Source organism: Podarcis liolepis (assembly GCF_965112155.1).
Source record: "Podarcis liolepis genome assembly, chromosome: 3".
Lineage (NCBI taxonomy): Eukaryota > Metazoa > Chordata > Lepidosauria > Squamata > Lacertidae > Podarcis > Podarcis liolepis.
In genome coordinates, this window is record NC_139557.1 from 110,354,349 (window position 1) to 110,378,100 (window position 23,752).

Consider the following 23,752-nt stretch of genomic DNA (forward strand, 5'->3'; position numbering starts at 1 on the left):
GTGTGTTTTTAATATTCCGTTGGGAGCTGCCCAGAGTGGCTGGGAAAACCCAGCCACATGGCCAGTATATAAATAAAAGATGATGATGATGATGATTGTGATGGGATGATGAGCTGCTTGTGCATAAAATCGTAGTCCCTCAGAGTTTGCTCAAGTCCACAAACCTCTGTCTGTGACGGAGCCCCTCAAACATGGCTCCTCTAGTCACTGGCAGATTCCGACAGTGGCTGCTTTCGGAATCGCTTCCAACATAAAAGCTCCTTAACGGAAACACGTCTTCTGGACTCACGGCGTGACAGTTTCCGGCGAGGAGTGGGTCTCCCTATGGGAGGTCCAGAAACCTCCCCACTGTTCTCGCTGGAAGTGTCCCTGAGCCATCCCTCCTGCTCGCTTTCCCTCAGAGACCCACCTCTCCCCCTGCTGGTTCCTGCTTCAGCTGCTGGGTCTCTCCCAACCTCCGTGAGCCCTTCCACCACCTGTCCCTCCGATGGCAGTTCCCTGACAATGATGATGATTATTATTATCATCATTTGAACAGGGGCAACCACATTTGTGAGCACCCTTTCTTATTAGGATGAAACTGTTTCTTCTTGCCTATACAAAATGATAAGCTCCTCAAACTTCTCCCAGGATCTACCCTCTCAACTCCAGGGCCTGTAACCATGGAGATTTGGGTGTCTCCCCAACAGAGATTTTCTAGGATGAAACTAATTTGTTCCTTGTGAAAATGAATGGGCAACACACACACACACACACCAATCAGAATATTTCCCCAACTTGCAGCCTATTTGGGACTGCTCTCTGCCAGGAGGAATATTCTGTGTTCACTGGGGGAAACTGATAAGACACAGTTATTCAGTGACATTTTCACATTTGGGTCTCCACGGAGGAGAGAACAGAGACAAATACTGGCTGCCGTTTGGCACAGTGATGTTTGTGCTACCTGCAGCAGCTAGAGCAGATCCATATAATATCAAGCTGTTCCCCCCTGCCAGAAATCAATCCCACAGCCTGGCTACAAAGCAGAATTTATAACCACACCTGATCCATTTTCCTCTGTACACTTATGCCTCTGGAATAATGTTCTGCAGCTCACAGGTTTGCAGGTGTTTTGCCACCGGAGTTGGCCCAGTAAATAAATACAGCATATCTCTCTATGTTTCCTACAAATGTGCAAGGCACATCAAAATGCAACGTTGTAGCCTGTCCTCCTAGCAGATTATTTCTATAAATAGCAATGACACTTACTTTTGAGATCTAGGTTTCTTGCTCCTGCTGTGCTCTGTGTTGTGATTTTTGTGTCAATCTTCACTGTGTGGAGGTTATTGGTGTCCCGCGATATCATCACATTGTGCCACTGGTTGTCATTCAGGGGTTTATTGGAACTTCCCTTGATAAGATTTGCACCGTTTCCCAGATCAAACACATAATGTAAATACCTGAAAACAGGGAGCAAAAATAAATAAATAAATAGCCAAACGATTTCACTCCCCCTGGAAGAAGTAAATGAATGAAACTGACAGCTCTTCATCCTCATGCCTCGCTTCGTTTAAACTTTTTGAAAATTCAGAAGGTCTTCAGCCAGCTGATGTCTTCCTAGGTGTAACTTGCAACAGCAGGAACATTTTTATATGGCTGGTTTGGGAATGGTATAACAACATCCCATACAAAACTCCCTATAAGTAAACATACACCAAAAATGACAGATTGCCTATCTTGTAAGACAATGGAGGGTGGTGTCCATTGGAACTGGCCGGGCAGAAGGAACAGGGGCCAACAGTAGGTTGTGTCAGATCCAATGATACACCTTGATGGGTTGTAAGTAAAAAGGCAGGCAGGTAGGGCTGGATAAGTGCAGATAGGTAAGTAAGGTAAACGGTTAAGGACCCCTGGGTGGTTAAGTCCAGCCAAAGGTGACTATGGGGTTGTGGCGCTCATCTCGCTTTCAGGCCAAGGGAGCCGGCGTTTGTCCACAGACAACTTTCCGGGTCATGTGGTCAGCATGACTAAACTGCTTCTGGCACAACGGGACACCATGACGGAAACTGGAGTGCACAGAAACACCATTACCTTCCTACTGCAGGGGTACCTATTTATCTACTTGCACCACTGTGCTTTCGAACCGCTAGGTTGGCAGAAGCTCAGCCCGTTATGGGGATTTGAACCGCTGACCTTCCAATCAGCAAGCCCACAGCACCACCCACATCCCTAGATAGATAAGTGCAGTTGGTGGAGTGCCCCATTTGCCCCAGTGGACCAACCCCCAATCCTCTAAGACCATATTGATGCTACCTCTCCATTTTATGGGATGCGGGTGGCGCTGTGGGTTAAACCACAGAGCCTAGGACTTGCCAATCAGAAGGTTGGTGGTTTGAATCCCCACGACGGGGTGAGCTCCCATTGCTCGGTCCACGCTCCTGCCAACCTAGCAGTTCAAAAGCACGTGAAAGTGCAAGTAGATAAATAGGTACTGCTCCAGCGGGAAGGTAAACAGTGTTACCGTGTGCTGCTCTGGTTTGCCAGAAGTGGCTTAGTCATGCTGGCCACATGTCCCAGAAGTTGTATGCCAGCTCCCTCGGCCAAGAAAGCGAGATGAGCGCCGCAACCCCAGAGTCGGCCACAACTAGACCTAATGGTCAGGGGTCCCTTTACCTTTACCTTTGCCTCCATTTTATGCTAGCTCATGGCTTCCTCCTGATTGTAGAGAGTTGTTTGCTGGAGTTCCTGCCCTCTTATTCAGGGTTCCTTGGGGAAGGAGAGTGGTAGTAACTTCTAAATGCTTAAATCTATAAACCTGAGTTTTTGAGGAGCACCGCCCTTCCTATTTCTATGGTTGTGATTTGTTTTAACTGTGTGTTTTTTAATACTGATATTTAAATTATTGTAACAAGCCCTGCTGGTCTGCTGCTGAAGGGCAGGTAATAAATTTTGTGATGGGGATGATGATACATGGCAATATTGAACAAGCGCTCTTTTCTTCCTCACTGCCCACTGCGCAGAAATTGCACCTCTTAAGACTTCTGAGACAATATCCTTCACAACTTTTCTAGGTTGTGAAGGGCCCAATTTGACACAGCACTTTGAGCAGCTGACTTTAGGTCAGAAGGAATACATACAACCTTCTGAGCAATGTTGTTTTGTTCATGCAGACAAATATGTCCTCATCCACCAATCTTGGGCCTTGTTTTGAGCAAGAGATATTAAGATGAGAATGGGGAATTTATAGGGGATCTGTTGAGAGAGGGGAAATGTTGGGAGAGAGGTATAAGAAACTCTATAGCCCTCTTTCAAAATATATACAATCTGCCATGAAGAAGCCTGAGTTTGTAAAGTAGGCAAGGCATTAGTTGGGTGCTGACACCCATCTATTGTGGGTTTTTGCAAGTGTCAAGCACAACTCACTTGGCTTTTGACACTTGAGATGTGTATTTTCATGACCACCTTCTTTCTGTGATTATAAGCTGTTTTTAACTGTTTTTAACAACCCAGCCAGATGGGTGGGGTATAAATTTTTTTTATTGTTTTTATTGCTGTTGTTGTAAGGGTAAAGAGTGCAACAACAACAACAACAACAACAACAACAACAACAGTAATAGCTGTCTGATTTTAAGGGAAATAAGAGCAGTCAATTTGCTTGATCAGACCCAGAGGTCAGTCTAGTCTAACACCCTGCCCCCTGAATCTAGACGCTCCATTCAGCTTTCATGCTTAATATAATCTGTATTGTTGTGTTGGGAGTTTTGTACGCACCCTTTCACTAACTCAACCACGATAAAGTCATTTCCATCTCCGCTGTTGTAGAGTATTAACCCATCCAACGACGTTGTTTTGAACTGGAAAAACAGGTGCATAGAGGTATAAGCTTGCAATGTGGCCAGGGCAACATAGCTGGCTTTTGTCTTAAAGGTGACCGGGTCTGCGATGATGTTCCTGAAGCCAAAGCGGGCATTGAGCTCACAGTAATCAATGTCCCCGTTTTTACACAAGTCAATGTACGCCATGCCATTAAAGGTGAGGCTTTGCAGGTGGCCAATGAAGTTGGAGGGGACTGAGGACAAGTAGCGGCGCTCTGTTATGATCCCCGTCTCTATGTTATGGAATTCGAGTCTTGTGTGATCGCCAGCCATCTGACCTTTAAATGAAAATGAATTTTGAGAAGTTAGTGTCAGAAACAGAAAAGTCAGCATTGAGTTGATGCTCAGTTCCCAGGGTCTCAGGCAATGAGCATGAGCCAACCAAAAGATAGCTTCCCATGGTTCACACCGAAAGGGATTGAGCTTTGTTGAACATTCAGCCTGAGCATTCAAAAGCAAGACATTGGGTGGTATTCAATGAGATCACCCCTTGAGTACAGAGGCTTCTACCTAAGTAATGGGGAATCCTTTTTCACTCCCTTCCCTGCATGCCCCAATCTGTTTTGGTGGTTACCCCAACACTCTGGGGCAGATTTGTGCTCCTGGGGCAGACGTCCTTGTGCTAATTGGACAACTTTGTTGGATAAAACCCACTGAGATGAACAATGTTTGTAGATATGGTGTCACAAAGTGTGGGTGCAGAAGCTGACCCAAAAGGTCGGAGCAATGCACAGGGGGACTACCATGGTGACTCCAACACTGTGCGGAGTAGCTTCATTACCTGTACTGCAACATAACTGAGACCACCTTCAACACATGAGAATCCATGGATCAAATCCTTGGCCTCTCTGAAAGTAGTTTATGTAATATTGACTTTCTTGATAGTTGCTGATGTTATGTTTACAAAGCAAACCCCCTCCTCAAAATTCTTGTTTGCAGATATTCCCACCTCCACTATCTCTTTGTCTGTTGATCAATATCTATCTATATCTATCTATCTATATCTATCTATCTATCTATCTATCTATCTATCTATCATCTATCATCTATCATCATCTATCATCTATCATCTATCATCTATCATCTATCATCTATCATCTATCTATCTATCTATCTATCTATCATCTATCTATCATCTATCTATCATCTATCATCTATCTATCTCTATCTATTTATCTATTTATCTATCTATCTGTCTGTCTATCATCTATCTATCTATCTATCTATCTATCTATCATCTATCATCTATCTATATTTATCTACCTACCTACCTATCTATCTATCTATCTATCTATCCATCCATCTCTCTATCTATCTATCCATCATCTATCATCTTGCTGGTCACCCCTCCTTCCTCCTTTAACCATAGCCCTCTTTAGGATCAGAGCAATAAGCAGTGATCCTCAGAATTAGAAGGCATGGAAGCCACTGGCCTGTTAGATCAGTGCAGTTCAACCAGAAGCAGACGAAGACTCTTCTGATCGTTGTGTCAGGTAGGCAAATGAGACAATCTGGGTCACAGCCAGCATCGCCAAATCTGTACTGAATGGAGATATCTGATAAATAAGCAACCATTATTCATTATTACCTGTCATGGCTTGTTGATCATCCACCATTAACTTTAAACTTTTTCCTCTTCGAACTACACGTACTGTGTGCCATTCATTGTCATTGAGGTTATAGCCAGCAAAAAGGGTTTCTGGACCTTTGCCTGTAGGGTATGCCAAACAGTTATTATGGAATCTTTAAATTAGTCAACATGTGAACCTCACAGAGAGAAAGAAAGAGAGAGAGAGAGAAACAAAGAGAAAGAGAAGAGAAAGAGAGAAACTGGCTGGAGCAAACATTTTATAAAACATATTCCAAAGACAAGCTGGAAGAGTGTCAAAGGCTCTGCAGACTTCAAACAACAGACATGTCATCTTGCAACACTTGTGGGCTATATTTTCAAAATGGCAAAGTTGGCCAACTGGGTTTTCATAAATGGGCACAGTCAATACAGAGATGGTGGATACCAGTATCAAAAGTTAATATAAGCTGCAGCTTTTCAGTAAAGGTGCTAAAAGAATGATAACCTGAATCTTAGGCTGTAGATGTGCGATAACTTCTTTCAGTGTTTTGAAAGTTGCCTCCTGGCTCATGTTGCATATGCTTTGTTGTGTTAATAAATGTGGTTAATACAACTGTATGTATGTGGCAGGAGTTTCAATAAAATGCAGCCAGATTCTCTAAACTGAAAGGATCATGGAAGACTTTGGAACAACATAACTTGGACATTTTTTTATAAGTCAAAGTGCTAGGGAGGACCTCTCAGAAGTCCAGAGTAGCACAGGCTGCTTCCAGTCGTTGAAGCCCCTAGCCATAATAAAACCCACACAAAGAATATAAGGCACAAAAAAGAGTGAGTGGTGTGTTTATATAATCAGTTGATCTGAAAGGGCACCTTCATCACAGTCTAATCTTGTGTCATCAGAATGAATATATTTTTATTAATATTTATGAACATTTAAAACTCTTCAACGTGACAAAATCTATTCTCAGTTAACAGTTCCTTGCTGCCTTGAGATGTGGAACGGCACCTGGAAGCTAGGGACACAGCAAGTGTGATGGCATGAACAGCAAGCTGGGCTGTCCTCTCTGTCTTCTCCTTCTTGCGTACCATCAAGCAACAGCGGTGAATGTTAAGGAGTGGCCTTTGCTATCACTTTATGGAAGGGGGGGGGGGAAGTGCCATGGAGGGGGAGGGGCGGTAGGGTTGCTATTTTCTCCCCACCCTCTTAACACACGTCAGTGTGAGAACAGGCCTGAAGTCAAAGACCCTAGATCAGGAAGAAGCATTTATGGCGGGTTTGTTGAAGACCTGGCTACAGACAACACTGTGCTATCCAAACCATGTACCGTATCTGCAAATCAATCGCACTGAGTCACTACAACTGCAGAGAACAATTGACTGTTTGACAGCTGAGACAATCTGACTCCAGTGCATACCCTGGTGAGAATTCATGTCTGTCTGCCCTTAACTTCACTAGTGTTTGGAAAGAAATCCAATGAACAACTTCAAGAGTTACAAAAACACTTTCAAAAATTGATCCTGGTGTACATGCAATTAGTTGGGAACCCCAAATGTTGAGTGCAGCATCCTGTTTATCCATCGACCGAGTTGCATAGATCCTTCTCGTTCAAAACTGCTGTCCAACAAGACAGAACAATGTGAAAAAGGCAGGCTTCTGTTCACACAGCTGGAGAGGATGCAAAAAACAAACAAACACAAAAAAACCAACACAAACATCTAGGGGCACATCTGCATATGCAATGCTCATCCCAGGCACATTGAAATGCCCAGAGGAGACACTCTCTCTCTCTCTCTCTCTCTCTCTCTCTCTCTCTCTCTGTGTGTGTGTGTGTTAATGCAGATAAGCACTTAGTTGCTTGTGACCTCAGTTGTACTGGGGCCATCATTTCTAAACAGACACAATGCTGAAAGACGCTAGGAATGATTGAGTTGGGAATTAATATGAAGCTTGCTAGCTTTCAGTGCCCCTATGGAATTGCAGTAACAATGTTGGCTCTGCATTTATAAGGGTGCTGTTGAATTCATGAAAATGTGAGTCTTCTATCACTATCTTTGTTTTAGCATATTTCAGAAATAAGCTTCTTTATTCTAATTCAGTTTAACCTTTTCTTTGTGCTTAAAGGGAGATATTGGCTGTGTGTCAGAGACCACTAAGAAGTCCTAGGCTCCTTCAGGAGGATAAATATGAGCTGACTTAAGACTCAACTTTCAACTTTAACATTTTTCATATATTCTGACCTTTAATGAATCAATCATTTTTTTTACGAAGGAAAAACAAACAAACATGAACATGGAGATTATGTATATTGACAATGCAATGCATTTTTTTTTAAAAAAATAAACCTTCATGTCAGTGTGCATGCCCTCTCCAAGATGTATGAAATTTTCTTCTCACACTATTTGCACGTGCTATGTATGTGAATGTGCATGTTCACAAGTGTTTGTGCACATTCATCTTACACCAGGGCTGGCCTAAGACATTTTGCTTCCTGAGATGGAGCAGAAGAGATTTCTTCTGCTCTCCCAAGGTGCATAGTACCCAAGGTATCTTGGTACCATCTCAGGAAGCAGAAATGTACTGAGACAGAAATTCACGTAACTAACACTTCACTCCCCTTTCACAATACTCAAATGCTCTTCACCCTGCCCAATGGTGGAGCTGGCTCTTGCATATATTAACTGCATTTTTTTTTAACCTTAGTGAAAATTTGTCCAGTGACACACTCTCTTTAGCCACAGCAAAAAAAGCATCAAGCAGTGAAACCTGTTAAAATTGTGGACTTATCCTTCTTGGATTCCTTAAAAGGATGCCTCTGCGGTAATGATTTGCTCATTTAATTTTACAGTAGTTGTCTGGTAATGTACACTTTTGTGACTAATGAGCGAGATAAAATAAGTATACAAGAAAAAACCTACGCTCGCCCTGTCAAACAAGGAATTTCGCACCTGTTCGTTTTCATTTATTTGTATTTCTTATGTATTCATTGGCACATAATTGCCAGGCCTTGCAGGAATATTGTATAATTTCTAAATGTCATTTGTGTTTATCTCTCTGATATTCATTAATTCATTCATTCCTTTTTACAAATTGAACTCCTTTCAAATGACTTTGCCCCCCTCCCCCAATACCTGTTTCTCCATTAGGGCCCTGGTTTTAAAGCTGGTTTTAAAACTTAATGAAACCTTTTCCATTAAGACTACAATAAATTGGACATTGAGAATACAATAAATTGGGCAGCGGTGCCCACATAGGTAAATGTCCCTGCTCTATTCCTGTGAGCAGAATCAGGATTGCAGCAGGGTCCATTTGGAGTGGGCTGCCTGCCCTAATCATGCTTCTGAGCTCCCATCCTCCCAAGGCAGAAAGGTTTACTTCCTAAATAGTTACAGACAGCACCAGCAGATCCTGCAGTGTGACAGCTCCTTCTGAGTACCACTAGGCCCTTCCGATATTATAAAAAGAATGAATATTTGGCACATTAGGACATATTGCATCCAAAGTGACTGCTGTATACTACAGTGTTGGTTCTGAAGCACTCTGTTGCAAACAGTAATTCCAGAACTAGCCCAAGATGATTTGCTGCCTGAGAAAAAGGTCAAGATGGAGCCAGATCAGAACACCAGCTGTACAAGACTGGCTACGAGACAGCGTTCTCCCTGCTGCTCCTGGGGATAACAGGTTAATTTAAGCATCATAGGCCAGTTACAGTGGTACCTCGGGTTACATATGCTTCAGGTTACAGACTCCGCTAACCCAGAAATAGTACCTCAGGTTAAGAACTTTGCTTCAGGATGAGAACAGAAATCGTGCTCCGGCGGTGCGGCAGCAGCAGGAGACCCCATTACCTAAAGTGGTGCTTCAGGTTAAGAGCAGTTTCAGGTTAAGAACGGACCTCCGGAATGAATTAAGCACTTAACCTGAGGTACCACTGTATTCCCATTCAGTAAAGTTCTGTACACACTATACTAAGGTAGTAAATGTGGTGCAATCCAAATGTTGATGGACTACACCTCCCACCATCCCTGACCACTAACCACGAGAGCAGGGGCTCATGCGAGTCATAATCCAGCAGTGTCAACACATTGGTTACCCCTACACTATACCTTTCATCTTCCCCTTAAGAATTCTGGGCACTGCAGTTTGATAAGTGTTGCTGGGAGTGGTAATTCGGTGATGGGCAAACTACAGGGCCCAGAATTCTTTGTGAGAAGGAATGTGTTCCAATGTGCTTTAAAGGTCTAGCGTGTACACAGCCTAAGTCACAGTGATTTCCTGAGTCACATCTTCTTGACTTCATCCAAAACTTAACTATGCCATTGACAACTTGATGTGGGCCACTTCCAGGTTGCTTTTCACATTCCCTCTCACATTAAATATATTCCAAAACATCAATTTGAGCTCTCTCTCTCTCTCTCCCTCTCTCTCTCTCTCTCTCTGTTGTGTGTGGATGAAGTACTAGTGACAAAACTAGAATATTTTTGTATGAGATGGGGAAAGTAGACAATCAGGAAATGAGGAGGTTGGCATTTGGATAATTTTTGTCATATACTGGAATGATGGAAAACAAAACGATGTTGAATCATATTAATTATTTTACTGTATTAATGCCAAACTTCTTAATAAAAGGAAAACACACACACACACACACACACACACACACATGTGGTCTTTGTTCAACAATCACACACACACACACACACACACACACACACACACACCTGAAGTTGCAAAAGCTGCCATGATACAAGCTCTTCTCATAACCAGTGAAGGCTTCAAAACCCTTCACAGTCACAGTGATTTCCTGGGTCACATCTTCTTGGTTTCATCCAAACCTTAACTATGCCACTGACAACTCGATGTGAACCACTTATAAATGTGGCATTTGGTGCTCTGTAGAAGAGCACAGTTTTTTGAAGCTGGAACTACTTGGAAACATAATCTTTAGTTAAGTTGCAAGATAGGGAAAAACACCTGGAGGATTTGATAATGCTGAGGTGGAACGTTCTCTAGACCGACTCTTTATAAATCACTTCCTTATGTGCTATTATCTACTGTAAGTTACAGTGTAGACTTTGAATCCTCTGATTCTATGTTCAGAGAAATCGTGCACCAAATATTCCTCTAACTTAGAATACAGTTAGTTTTATAGAAGCAAAGGTTCTAGATTCAGGAGGAAAGACATAAGCAACCCCTTCTTTTTATTGTGAAGGGATGAGGAAGAACTGTTCTCATGCAAGATTTCTGGATGTGTAGGTCAATTCATAGGCCAGGGATTCTGGAAGAGCTCAAAAATGCAGAAATAAGAGCAAGACTGGACCAGCCTTGATGAAAAGGTGGTGAAGATGGCTAAAACTGAGAAGATGGGATAATTTTCTATCCACTGTCTCTGGTATCAGTGTATCACTAATATATTTCAAGGAACTATATGTAGCTTCCCACATGACAAATCTATACAAACAAATCCACGGGTGCATGTGAAGACTTGAATACATTTTTTAAAAAATGTAAGAATGTCCCTTTCCAATCTGCATTTTTTTTTTTGGGGGGGGGGGTATCTCATAAAAAAAAATGGCTTCAGACATGTTTACAAAATAATACATTTGGCTATCCTCACATTTGCAAAATATGCAGCGCAAAAATCTTTATGCTCAAGCTGGCCCTGCATATATAAACTCAGAATCATGGTTACCAACCATAATGTTTTGACTGTGTCAATTTATGTCATACCACCATCATTCCAACTTGGGCTGAAAAAAGCATATGAATATTATTAACACTGTTCATCCAGACTGATCAACACACTTAAAAGTTAAGAAGATAGGAACATGAAGGGGGGAGAAACTAGCAAAGCATTCTAAAAATTTCCTTTTAGTAACATTTCATCACTGTATATTAAGAACAAGCAGATTGGGGAAAATTATGTAATTCAGAAAGGAAGAAATTTGGACTGTGAGTTTATGATGAGGTAAATAAACTCCCTTTAATTTGCAGGTGCCTTCATTCCAAGTGGCAGCTAATAGGATAGAAAATAAGCAACTGATCTTTTTCAGCTTCTGATTTGGAATGATTTCAAACCCTTTGTTTTGTGAGAGGGTGGGTTTCATTTCTGTTTTTGCAAATCAAAAAACAAAGATAGGATTACAGCAATTTGCCTACCCAGAGTTATCAAGAGAAGACATTTAGAGCTTTGCAATCACTCGTTACTGCCCATAATTAAAAACAAACAAACAAACTCTCATTTCATTCTTAATGCAGCTTCTTGCACAAGCACACGGAATTTAGAAAAAAGGATGCTGATTTTCCCAGGAGTCTGAATCTGCAACAGCCATATGGCTATTCCTAAGCCTGAGATGTTTTGTGTGTTTTTAACTCTTTACGATTTTAAACCATCTTTTGCACCTCTGATCTTTTGCTGAGAAATGCAGTTGTCCCGCTGAGTTCAGTGGGAGTAGGTTTGGGGTGGTCAACACATAAACTTTTGTGTCTGAACCCATGGGGACTGAAAGAGAAGTGACCCATCCTGTTCGCAGCACTGACCTGTGGAGCTAATGGCAGCTAGGGCTGGACATCAAAGAAAGAGCAGAGGGCCTTGAAGCCCAGGTACCCACACCAGATGTCCATCTAGACAGCTGGCAGAGGATGTGTTGGTGGCAAATAGGTCTGCATGGGCATGCCATGGCCTATACAGCCTGATGCCAGCCACCACAGCACCCTCTCGTTCTTTCTTCTTCTTCTTAAACATATCGTAGTCCAAGGTGTCCAACTGGGTAAGTATCGTTCTCTACAACAAAACACTGCTTATTTCCAAGCAAATTTGTTTAGCGTCATCAGGGGGAGTCCAATACATTTTGGCACCAAGGTGAACCACACAATGGTGCCTCCCACCCCCACCAGGGGAGAAGGGGGAGTGAAGATCTACATCAGGAACAAGGAGGGGATGATGATGATGATGATGATAATAATAATAATAATAGTAGTAGTAGTAGTAGTAGTAGTAATAGTAATAATAATAATAATAATTTTTTATTTATACCCCGCCCTTCCCGGTTCAGAAAACTGGGCTCAGGGTGGCTAACAACAAATTTAAAACACTTAATTGATGCAACAAAAAACAGCATAAAATACCGTATAAAACATGAATAATAATAAATTCAGAACTCAAAAGTCAATTTAAGGGGGAAATCCATCCAATAAACATTAGATGATCACCAGGGCTAGCTGGCTAAATTAGTCCTATTTGGGCCAGCGAGGAGACCAGAAGAGAATTAGCTGTGGGGTCCCAGAGTGGGTAATCTTCATAAAAAGGGGAGGGGGAGGGAAGGAAGGAAGGAAGGAAGGAAGAAAGGAAGGGGAATAAAGGATCAGGCTAAGTTCAAACTGAAAGCCAGGCAGAATAGCTCTGTCTTACAGGCCCTGCGGAAGGAAGTTAAATCCTGCAGGGCCCTGGTTACATAGGACAGAGCATTCCACCAGGTCGGGGCCATCACTGAGAAGGCCCTGGCCCTGGTGGGGGATAATCTGACTTCCTTAGGGCCCGGGACCTCTAAACTATGATTATTCATGGACCTTAAGGTCCTTTGTGGGGCATACCAGGAGAGACGGTCCCATAAATACAAGGGCCCTAAGCCACAAAGGGATTTAAATGTCAAGACCAGCACCTTGAAACTGACCCTATACTCCACTGGGAGCCAGTGCAACTGGTAAAGGACTGAGTGAATATGCTCCCATGGCAGAGACCCCGTGAGGAGCCTCGCTGCAGCATTCTGCACCCGCTGGAGGTTCTGGGACAGATTCAAGGGCAGCCCCGCATAGAGCAAATTACAGTAGTCAAGCCTGGAGTGACCATCGCATGGATCACTGTGGCCAGGTCAGGGCGGGAAAGGTAAGGGACCAACTGCTACATAGGGAATGGGGTGTGTGTCAAATCAACCTCACCCAATGGTTGAAGTGGGAATCAAAGGCCGTTGTGGGTGGGGGAGAAGGAACCCAGTCTGAATAATGCCAGGCAGGTGCAAAGTCCAGGATACCCTCACCATTTTCTTCCTAGGAGTAGGAGGAGCCCAGAAGCATCTCCTGTTCACCAAGAGGCAGCTGTAGCAGTGGCCCTGGGGGTGGACTGTCAAGGAAGCAGCAGAGCTGGTCTCCAAGGTGTATGCTGAAGTTGTTTCTGCCACCATGGTGGCAACAGCAGCAACAACAACAGGCAGTGCATTCATCGGAGGCCAGATCTGCTTCCCCGTGGATCCCAAGTCCCCTCACTTTGCCTCATGGGTGGGTACCATGGCAGCACCTTCCAAATTCATCTTATTCCCATAGCCACAATGGTGCTATGATTTATGTGAGTTCAAATTGTGAAACTTAAAATGCGCAAGGGTATTTGTTTTGTTTTAAAAAAGAAAAAAAAATCAGGATTGGCAAACTGTTTTTCTCTTTGATTTTCTACTACATCAGGAAAGCAGGGACAGCTGCAAAAAATGGAATGAGCATTCATACTTTATAATGTGGGTGCCCTTTGCGAGATCGTGTGTGGCGCTACAGTTCCCAGAGAACTTTCTAGTAGGGAGAGGGCTGGCTTGCCTCTCAGTGTTATTATTTGGAGGTTCACTCCCAGCCTCAGTAATCAAGTTTCTTGCTGGGAGGCGGAACCAGCCCCATTTATAAATAAGGGGTGGAGCCGACAATAGCCAGGCAGTCGGCTCTGGAGATTCACCCTCCCTTTGTTTAATGTTTTCTTGTTTGCAGGTTAATTTTTTTCTTCCTGTTTAGTGGGCACTGCTACGGTCTTTGACTGGTTGCTGTTGAAGGATGGAGAAGAAATTTTCCTGCATTGACAGGTTTTGTCTTCCCCGTAGCAATTTGTCACAACTTTGGCGGTTATGGCCTTGGGTGGAATCCTTAATCTTTTCATCCCTATAATGGGGGGGGGGGGGAGCGTGAAGTGGTGAGTCACCCCCCTGTGGCGGTGATTCCAAGGTCCCCTCTTAAAAGTGGTGTCACCGGCCATACACTGAAAGGTCATCAGTGAACTACCCTGCGTTCGGGGATATGGGCTGGGCTGCCTGCTACACTTATGTCTCGCAGTGCACCCCCATATCCCATTTACCCTGATGTGCCCCAGTTCCCCCGGCTGGGGGCTAGGAGGGATACACACCCAAGGCCTAAGCCAAGGTCTTCTTACATTCGGATGTTTAATAAAGTTGTGGCCTAATTTTAATTCCATAATATTGTCAGAGTCTTTATTCCTTTCTTATGATTCCTGGGGGCTGGGGCTGTCGTGCCTGGTCACGCAGTGGCTTTGCAATATTTGCAATGATAACAATAGTATTGTTGTTGTTGCTATTTATTCAGTTTTATCTACTGGTTCCACACTTACATCTCACAACTTTCTCGCATTAGCAGTTTCATTCTAAGGCCTGATCAGAAGTTTTTTTTTTTTTTTTTAAATAATATAATCATCATTGACCACTTGGAAATTCTGAGAGATACTTAATACTTAATGTTTGTATAACACTCTAAATTTTCCAAGAGCTTCATATGGATTATCCAGTTGTAACAGCAATTTGGATGGGGCAGGGGACAAGCCCTGGCTGTCTATATGCTACCAAGTCTGCTTCAAGGTCCTTGTATTTATGTCCAATCGAACTTGGAGCCAAGGTACACCTTTTGCTATACAGACCTGCCCATTTTTTTTTAGGATTTACCAGGTAGGTTCTATTGATTGCATCATTTTTAGCTGGAGCCCACTATATGACAATGTAGGGGAGAGCCCTCTTGGTGATGGCACCCAAGGTTTGTGGACGAATTACACAACAGCAGCTGTTTACTGAGCATTCGTTCTAATTTGGTTGGGGTGGGCATATATGACATTGGATGAAACAACTGCCATCCCACCTTTTCCACTGCAGTCTCCAATCACTTCCCTTCCTGCAAAAAGCTTGAGGATTAAAAAATAAATAAAAATGGAAGGGAAACACATTTGTTGCGCAAGAGCACCAAAGTGACTTTAATTGTGCAACCTAAATTTTCTAGCATTTGCAATTTGTTTTATTTATTTCATAAAGTGTACGCATCATCCCCACAAAAGAGTGACAGTCTGGAAGCACCCCTAGTTATTTGAGCGGAATCTGATGCCAGGATTGATGTTTTTGGTTGTGACTTTCTTGCCTTGTTTTTAGTAACAGCATTGTGAACAAGGTGTTTGCCAGATATTGTTGGACTCCAACACCCATCACCCTTGACCACTGGTCAAGTTCCTTGGGGCTGATAGGAGCTGTAGTTGCTATATTTACTACCCCTGCTATAAGGTAAGGCGACACTAAGTGAATAATATTTCTACATTATTTCCATCCTTTTCTTTTAAGTTATTGCTCAGACATAATCTTCCTCTTCTCTAGTTTTGTGATCTCCAAGGAGCAAATACCAGCAAATATATGTAGAAGGTGAGTTATAAAAACTTACCTGATTTTTGAAATGAATGTAGAAATTGAAATAATGTTATTGCTCACATTTTAGACAGAAATGGCTTCAAATTTCTTACATTTGTATCATGCCTTTCTCATTTGAAATACTGCTGACAGGAAGATTAATACATTTTAAAACAGGAAATACCCTTACTTAGTAGTAAAGTTATGAAGGTAGTCAGGTAAGTACTGCGGTTAAGCATATTTTTTTGTATGTGTCAGTGACTCTAAGCTGAAGTCTTCATCTTGTATTTTATTCCATCGAGAGCTGAAAATGACGTTGGAAATTCCAAAGACACAATACTTTGCAATGTGGGTCACTGTCCAGCCACCCTGATATATCAACCAATGTCTCAAATGTAGGTTATCTGTTCAAAAAAACCAAGGCTTGTTTTTTGAATTATTATCACATTATTTATACCCATTTCAGGACACAAACAATTTCTCTGTCTTGCACAGAGCTTGATTTGCTGTTATACGAATCCCATGAAAATGTATCAACCTCCTACTGTGGGTGCAACAGACAACAGGGGAGAAAATCTAGTTCACTCCACATGTTAATGTAAACCTACACAATTCACATTTGCCAAATCAAAATGCAGCAAGCCATCAAAATTCACGTATTAGTGGAAAGACTGGTGAATCCTGCTTCAATAAATTATTGTTCAATTATTGCTGTTGCACTTTTATCCCACCCTTTCTCCTAAAGGAACATGCTTTGTTTTATAAATATAAAATGCATTGTATTACGGGGAAATTGCTTTCAGAAATGTTTGTATTAGAATAAATGTGAAGTAAAATGCTGAGAATGTTTTTATGAGAACTTTCCCCTTCCTCAGCTGCTTTGGAAATTTGTGACAAGCTGAATTTAAGATTGGAAAAGTGAGAAGCTGAGAGAAAGCAAGACTAGCAGAACCACCATTCCTAGGTGCATCTAAATCAGTACATTAAGAAGGAAATAGTCTTCTGAAGGCTTTCAAGAAGGCCTTCAAAAATGCTGAAAAATTAAATGGACAGCATTCTGTGCCCAGCTTGCAATGGGAGCCGTGCCTAGATGGCAATTCTAACTATCTTGTCAAGCGTGATTTGTTACACTCATTGTGAAGTACCAGATATTAAGGAAACAGTTTACAAGGTCTCAGTAATAAGCTGCTGAATGCCTAATGGAGATAAGAAGAGATATTTCATGCATTTTAATAGGCACAAATGTAAAACATACTAGACACCAAAAAGTCATTTAATAGAAGATTTTTTTGTTGTTGGTGGCGACACACAGTTCCAGCAAGCTTTTTAATGCCATTACCTCTTCAGCAAACATATTTCCAATTGAGCTACTGATCTTATTTTCATAATGATAATGGAGAGTAACAGCTTAAAGAGCACAGGAACTAAGTGCCCGCTGGGATCTTTTTATCTAGGAAAAATTCATGAAGTGAGGAATGAATTCACATATAACAAACTGTTGATGACAACAATGAACTTTTTTCCGCTGTGCATGACTAATGCATATTTATTTCTATATGGAAATATATTCCACGAAAAAAAAAAAAACCCAAAAGAACTAATTAAAGTCAACCCCTAAAAAGCCTATACTCTGAAAATACAAGAAGTACCAACAGTGGAAGATTGGCAGATGAAGATATTGGATTTCTCGGAGCTAGCCGACCTGACCGGAAGAGTCCGCGACCAGAAGGAGGAGGAGTACCAGGAAGAATGGGAAAAAATGTAAAGACTACTTAGCTAAATATGTTAAGATAACTTAACTGAAAAAGCTTGCAAATACTAGATAGGCCTAGGATTTAAATATGCAATGTGATAAATTAATATGTTGAAATGCCAAATGGGAAAGTTAGAAAGATGTTAAGTGACTAGAAGAAGAAGAAGAAGAAGAGAAGAGTTTGGATTTGATATCCCGCCTTTCACTCCCCTTCAGGAGTCTCAAAGCGGCTAACATTCTCCTTTCCCTTCCTCCCCCACAACAAACACTCTGTGAGGTGAGTGGGGCTGAGAGACTTCAGAGAAGTGTGACTGGCCCAAGGTCACCCAGCAGCTGCATGTGGAGGAGCGGAGACACGAACCCGGTTTCCCAGATTACGTGACTACCGCTCTTAACCACTATACCACACTGGCTCTCTAAGTTAACTTTATGAGAATATTGGTTTTGGAAAACCGTTAAAATGATATACACTGAAATTCAACCAAGGGGATATGAGGAAGTCGCGTAACAATCTTAAGATTAGTTACAATAAGGTTAGGATTTATGTTTGTTTATTTGTTTGTGTGTTTAAAATTTTTGTGGAAAACTAATAAAAAAAATTGGGGAAAAGCCTGTACAGTGATACCTCGGGTTACATACACTTCAGGTTACATACACTTCAGGTTACAGAGTCCGCTAACCCAGAAATATTACCTCAGGTTAAGAACTTTGCTTCAAGATGAGAACAGAAATCATGCTCTAGCGGCACGGCAGCAGCAGGAGGTCCCATTAGCTAAAGTGGTGCTTCAGGTTAAGAACAGTTTCAAGTTAAGAACGTACCTCTGGAACGAATTAAGTACTTAACCCGAGGTACCACTATACTCTGAGAGCAAAGTAGCAGCTAGGAAAGAGAATGTCTTATTGCATTCATGCTAACTGCCACAGATTAAATGGATGGAATAGTAGGCACAATCATGCATAGAATTTCCAAAGGAGATATCAACTGCTCATTCAGGGAATCTACTTGGTTTAAACCTTGTTTGCAAAGTTTAACCGGTATATAGTATATAAGACACCTTATAAGTCATGACTCTCTCTTTCTCCCAAGAAAGCATGTGGATTCTCCAGAACACACAGTGTTTCTGATTCGGCAAACCAATACACAAGGAACACCCAAACTCTATGTAATTGAAATGATGACCAGACAAACTACTATGGATGGTACAGAGCAGGGGTGGGGAATCTCCAGCCCATGGCGAAACCAGCAAGACTCCCAATTTGGCCCACAAGGCTTTGTCTCTCCAAACTATGTCTGATGTGGTTGGGCTGGCTCTGGACCTGAGTTCCCCAGGGGAAAGTAGGTTGTACAGCCAATCCCTGCAGACAGCAGCCTTGAAGGCATATGATGGCAGTAAAGTCCATCGGCAGAAAACAGAAGGGGGCAGTGACAGAAACATAGCAGTTTTGGATTTACTTACACTTCCTCCCAGGGAACATTTGTTAATTTGCAACAGCTGGTAGGAAAAGAAGCTTGAGAAAATGGAAGAGAACGGATGCCAGGAAGGGTGGGACTGATCAACAGAGGCATTAAAAGTGAATAATAGAGAAGGAAGGGGGCAAGGAAAGGAGGCAGTGAGCTATCAGCCAAGAATTCTCAGTGATTATAGACTCTGAAATTACATCTGCAAGCTCCTTTAGTACCCTTGGGTGCAGCTCATCAGGCCCTGGAGATTTGAATTCATTTAAAGTAGCTAGGTGTTCCCTATCCACCTCTTTTTCTATCTTGATCCCTGCATCATTTAACCTGTTATTACTAGATTGGGCAATGCTTTCCTTTTGGGAGAAGACAGAGGTGAAATAGGTGCTGAGCAGTTCTGCCTTCTCTCTGTTTCTCCATCAGCATTTCTTCTCCACACAGAGGACATATTGCTTGCTTATTCTTCCTCTTGCTTCAAACATAGAAGAAATAACAATCATTGCTATCTTTAATCTGTTTTACAAGCCTGAGCTCAATCTGAACTTTAGCCTTCCTGACCTTCTTCCTGAAACTGTTGGCTACTTATGTATACAGTGATACCTCGGGTTACATACACTTCAGGTTACACACGCTTCAGGTTACAGACTGCTAACCCAGAAATAGTGCTTCAGATTAAAAACTTTGCTTCAGGATGAGAACAGAAATCCGGCGGTGCAGTGGCAGCAGGGGGCCCCATTAGCTAAAGTGGTGCTTCAGGTTAAGAACAGTTTCAGGTTAAGTACGGACCTCTGGAAGGAATTAAGTACTTAACCTGAGGTGCCACTGTACTATACCTTTGTACTTTGCCTTTTATTCCATTTCTTATACATGCCCTTCTTGGCTCTCAGCTTATCTGTAAACCACGGTGGTTTATTTAGATGCCTCCCACTTTTCTTTCTCGTAATTGTTTGCATTTGTGTCTGCAGTATTTCATCTCTAGGAAACTCTCATTCATCTTGAACTCCTCTTTGAGTATTTCTGACCATGGGATCTCATCCAGCAGTTCCTTATGCTTTTTGACATCAGCATTTTTCAAGTCCAAAGTACCTGTCTGACTGCACTCAGCTGTCCCTTGCCTCTGTACCATGAAACCCAAGAGGACAAGATCACATCCTCAAAGTTTTGCAGTACTTCCACCTCATTTATCAGTACTCCCCTGTTAGTGAGGCCCAAGTCCAAGATAGATTATCCCCTTGTTGCTTCTGCCAGCTTCTGGGAAATGAAACTGTCAATGAGGCTATTGAAGAATTTGTTGTACCTTACATTCTTGGCAGAGTTTCAGTTGCAGCAGATATCAGAGAAACTGAAGTCTCCCATGACTACAATATCTCTCCTTTTTAAATGTTTGGCAATCAGCTCTAGGAAGGCATCACACAAGTCTTTGGTCAGGCTTGGAGGTCTGTAGCAGAAACCTGCAGTAAGGTCACTTACTGGTGATTTGAAAAATGCATGAGGCGTAAAAAACAACAACCCATTTTGTCCTTTGTCATTTCACCTTTGCCCTAATGTATCCTCGTTCTTACTAATACAATCTATCTTTTTTCTTCCAATTAGCATCTGCTTAGGTTTCAGGTCCCATAAATGCTCATTATGCAGTCATATTTTCTGTTGAAGCTTCTCATGGAATTAATGGCCTTTAAAAAAGAGAATTAATCCAATAATTCTCTGACCCAACGTTCCACATGTCCCCTGATGTATCCCCAGAGGAAGAAGAAGAACCCTGTTCATTCTATTATTGGACATCTCCCTGTTATTGTAAACAAGTGCCTACAGAAAATGCATTCTGAAACTTTTTGTAATTTTGTAGAAGACAAATGACATCTTTTCTCACCCTTGGAGAAAAGTTACATGTGCTCATCTACACCAATGAAGGTACAGGAACCTTCACTGCACCTGATGGGGTTTTGTTTCTTTGAAAAAGAGTGTTGACAGACCCGAGAAAGCTCTTTGAATGTTCAACTTAATGCTCAAAGAGCACAAATGCAAGCTGTACTCCAGCTTATACCTTCCTGTCTCCCCAAGACTAAACAAAACCAAAACCACATCACCTTGGGGCAGTTCCAACACAAGTCCAAAGATCTCACTGGGCCACCTAACCAATGTCTTATTTCCTGCCTGAGAATAATGAGTCTAGCCAATCATTCCCTGGCTTGGGGGGGGGGAAGGTTGGTGTGTCATTTGACACTAGAGCAGAGCTTTCCAAACTTTACATGTTGGTGACACAGTTTTTAGACATGCATCATTTTGCAACACAGTAATTCAGTTTTACTAGCAAACTTGCAGCATTTGTGTGACACACCCAAACGTTGCAGCCAACACACCAGCATGTCGCGACACACAGTTTGGAAAGCTCTGCACTAGAGAATAAGAATAAGAATGTTCTTATTTATATTCCGCCCATCTGACTGGGTTACCCCAGCCACTCTGGGTGGCTTCCATCAAAATAAAACAAACAAACAAACAAACAGATGGGCTGCATGTCAGGATTCTGCCATCTTTCTTGGGGTACACCAATAACTATTTTTCCATCCATTTCTACAAGGTTGAAATATTTTTGAGCTTTGGATGTTGGGAGTGTGGTAGCATCCCACATAGAGCTGTGAGATGACGGAAGAAGAAGAAAAAGAAGAAGAAGAAGGGCTTGCATCAGGCTGACTATGGTATGGTTTGATGATCAAGCTAACAATTTGAACAGGTGTGCTTGGGTTTCCACCTCATTCCTATTCCATTTTGTAAGAAAGCAGCATCTCCTGCTAAATGTTAAATGTTCTTCACCTTTGGGTGTCTAGATAGTAATTGTTGCTTTCCCTGAACCATTCATTCTTGCTTCTGTGCCATCTTGAAAATGCATTCCGCATACACCAGCAGAATAAAACTATGCATGGGAGCATAGGAACATAAACAGTTGCCGCATACTGAATCAGACTGAATTCTTTACATTGACTAGCTGTGACTCCCAAGGAGCTTCAGGTAGAATCTGGAGATGTTGGAGACTGAACCCGGGCCCTTTGGCAGGCAAAGCAGATGCTCTGCCACTGAGCTACAGATGGTTTTTTATACCCGAGTAGAGATGGCACTGTGGGTGGCACTGTGGGTTAAACCACAGAGCCTAGGACTTGCCAATCAGAAGGTCGGCGGTTCGAATCCCCACGACGGGGTGAGCTCCCATTGCTCAGTCCCTGCTCCTGCCAACCTAGCAGTTCGAAAGCACGTCAAAAGTGCAAGTAGATAAATAGGGACCGCCCCGGCGTTTCTGTGTGCTGCTCTGGTTTGCCAGAAGCGGCTTAGTCATGCTGGCCACATGACCCAGAAGCTGTACGCCGGCTCCCTCGGCCAATAAAGTGAGATGAGCGCCGCAACCCCAGAGTCAGTCACGACTGGACCTAATGGTCAGGGGTCCCTTTACCTTTACCCAGAGATTTTATGACCGTGTTTCTGGCAAAAAAAATAATGAGAGAAATCTACTGATCTTTGAATTTGGTTGGCATCCCCTTCCTTCTGTTCTCTTACTTTGATACCAATATCTGAGCAGTGGTAAGCAAGATCTGAACTTGTAGCTTGCATGAACCGGAGCTGGTTTTAACGATATGATCTTTTACGCTTATATCAGACACAACAGGAAAATCAAAACTGCAGCTTTTGAATATAGTTAAGGCCTGTAAGCTGCCCATATCTACCAACCAAGCATGTAACATAATTTGCTGCATTCTGAGGCTTTTTATTTACTGGGGGGGGGGGGCAGATACTTTTATTCTGCCCAATCCATGCAGTAAATCCTATAAGGATAACACATGGATAATGCATTAGTCAATTTGATCATCAAATGAGATTTTGCAGTTTCCGCAGGAGAATGGATGGCAGTCTCTTATGTGCCCAGTGCATTACCGAAAGCTTGAGATATCAGGGAGATGAATGGTCTTTATTAAGTTTCTGCCTCTCTCAGAGATGCAAGCTGAGAAATGTGTTGCGTCTGAACTGCGTGTTTGATCTTCCATCCACTTATCTTTCCCTAGCATTTGCCAATAAGATAATAGAGGTGGAAACTGCTTGGGCGGCCTGAGGATTGCAGAAATTCTTGCAAGTGAAAATTGCAAGGCACTTGCAAAGGGGCATGCCATATGAGCGAATCAGGCCTCCTCACAGCGCCTTCCCAGTGCCCTGTCGCCACGGCCACTGCCTAGCCCTAGACCATATGACCAGCTGCAACTGGGCTGCAATTGGGGAGCTATGACATGTGAAGCAAGACAATAACCAAATTCTGCATGGAATGGCTGAGCCATTCCAAACTGTACCGATTTGGAAGGAAACAAACAAATGGCATTATCCATTTATAAATCTCAGCAAGTTTTGGTTACTTAGAATTCCTGAGCTGGGTATCTTCTGCTAGTGAGTCAATAACAGTTGATTAAGCATGCAGGCCCTCTCAGCAATCTAGGAAACGGAGCATGGAGCAGACTCAAAGCACTGAAAGCACTCTTGGGGAAACACTTCCACTGATCACTGCTACAGTCTTGAAAGTGAAGAAACGGGTCCAGTAATTTCAAACACTGACATCTGGTACTGTTGATCAATGTTGATGTGGCTCCCTCCATTGGTTAGGCCCTGGGTAATCCCCTACTCACCCAAGTAAAGTTCCTGCACCTGTTTTGGGG

At 42.5% G+C, this 23,752-nt stretch overlaps 1 protein-coding gene across 48 annotated transcripts in view; it reads right to left on the reverse strand.

Annotated features, from left to right (window-relative positions):
- NRXN1 (neurexin 1) overlaps positions 1 to 23,752 on the reverse strand; it is a 1,011,196-nt gene that overhangs the window by 497,947 nt on the left and 489,497 nt on the right. For all 48 annotated transcript variants that reach the window (XM_083494081.1, XM_083494078.1, XM_083494072.1 and 45 more), the window contains 3 exons: positions 5,443 to 5,565; positions 3,751 to 4,132; positions 1,249 to 1,439 (listed from right to left, as the gene is read on the reverse strand). In XM_083494081.1, coding sequence (XP_083350207.1) covers positions 1,249 to 1,439; positions 3,751 to 4,132; positions 5,443 to 5,565 — 696 coding nt within the window. The remainder of the gene's footprint in view (positions 1 to 1,248; positions 1,440 to 3,750; positions 4,133 to 5,442; positions 5,566 to 23,752) is intronic.